The sequence below is a fragment of the Nanorana parkeri genome, unplaced genomic scaffold, assembly GCF_000935625.1.
Source record: "Nanorana parkeri isolate BGI_ZX_2015 unplaced genomic scaffold, ASM93562v1 scaffold2858, whole genome shotgun sequence".
NCBI classification, from domain to species: Eukaryota; Metazoa; Chordata; class Amphibia; order Anura; family Dicroglossidae; genus Nanorana; species Nanorana parkeri.
This window is the reverse complement of record NW_017309126.1, coordinates 76310-77475: the sequence shown is the minus strand read 5'-3', so window position 1 is coordinate 77475 and position 1166 is coordinate 76310. Positions and strand designations below refer to the sequence as shown.

At 55.7% G+C, this 1166-nt stretch overlaps 1 protein-coding gene across 1 annotated transcript in view; it reads right to left on the bottom strand.

Moving 5' to 3' along the window:
* The window catches only part of CHMP1B (charged multivesicular body protein 1B), a 12923-nt gene that overhangs the window by 2491 nt on the left and 9266 nt on the right, over positions 1 to 1166 (bottom strand). The window contains exons 4-5 of the mRNA XM_018574282.1: positions 502 to 570; positions 253 to 364 (exon numbers count right to left, since the gene is read on the bottom strand). Coding sequence (XP_018429784.1) covers positions 253 to 364; positions 502 to 570 — 181 coding nt within the window. The remainder of the gene's footprint in view (positions 1 to 252; positions 365 to 501; positions 571 to 1166) is intronic.

Sequence of the window (1166 nt, the reverse complement as noted above, 5' to 3'; positions counted from 1 at the left end):
AGGGGCAGAGAGTGTTGTGCATCTGATCACCTACCTGAGGGGCAGAGAGTGTTGTGCATCTGATCACCTACCTGAGGGGCAGATAGTGTTGTGTATCCGATCACCTACCCCAGGGGCAGAGAGTGTTGTGTATCCGATCACCTACCCCAGGGGCAGAGAGAGTTGTGCATCTGATCACCTGCCTGAGGGGCAGAGAGTGTTGTGCATCTGATCACCAACCCCAGGGGCAGATAGTGTTGTGCGTCTGATCACCTACCTGAGGGGTAGTCAGTGTTGTCGTGTTGCTCATCGTGTCCTCCATATGTTGGGTCTGAACGTCGAGCGTCTCAAACTGATGCTCAAATTTGTCCATTAAGGCGGAGATCTGCAACGCACAAAGGTCAGTCATCAGAAATGGGGGTCATGTGACCTCTGGAGAAGTCAGACATGGGAGTCATGTGACCTCTGGAGAAATACAACCAATCATCACACACGCAGGAGAATTTCCTTTGCACCGCTCACCTTCTCCAGGTTCATACTCTTCAATGTGGAGTCCATGGATTTCACCACCCCGGCCATCGACTTGGTGACCTGGAACAGGAGACACGGAAAGCACGTCAGTCACACAGACAGGGGCGGGGCCAAGGGGGAGGCAAAAGGGGCGCACAGCTGGAGGGGGTGCAAGACGAGCAAAACCGGCAACCAATGCTGCACAGCTCATGGGGGGGTGGGGGGCACTTCGGCCTCTTTGCTATGGATGCTCAAGGACCTCGTCCCCGCAGTGCACACAGACATCACCGGCCTGCATACATGAAACATGTCAGAGTTCGGAGGGATTCCTATCATTGGGTGTCACTCAGAATCCATCCCGACTGCTCCAATATGAAGTTTTCACACTTTGGGGCAGATTTCCATCAGATGTCGTGAAGACGCCGGCAGCACATTGTGAGATTCAGCATACGCGGCCCCTCCAGCCAATCAGAAGACTGCGAATCCGAACCACCGAAGGCGAGATGATGTCACAGCAAATATAGTGCCGAGGAGATTAGAGTAGGAACACGGGGTCCACACACGCGGGGTCCGTCCACACACAGGGGGTCCACATGCGGGGTGTCCGTCCACACACAGGGGGTCCACATGCGGGGTGTCCGTCCACGCACAGGGGGTCCACACACGCGGGCGAGGAG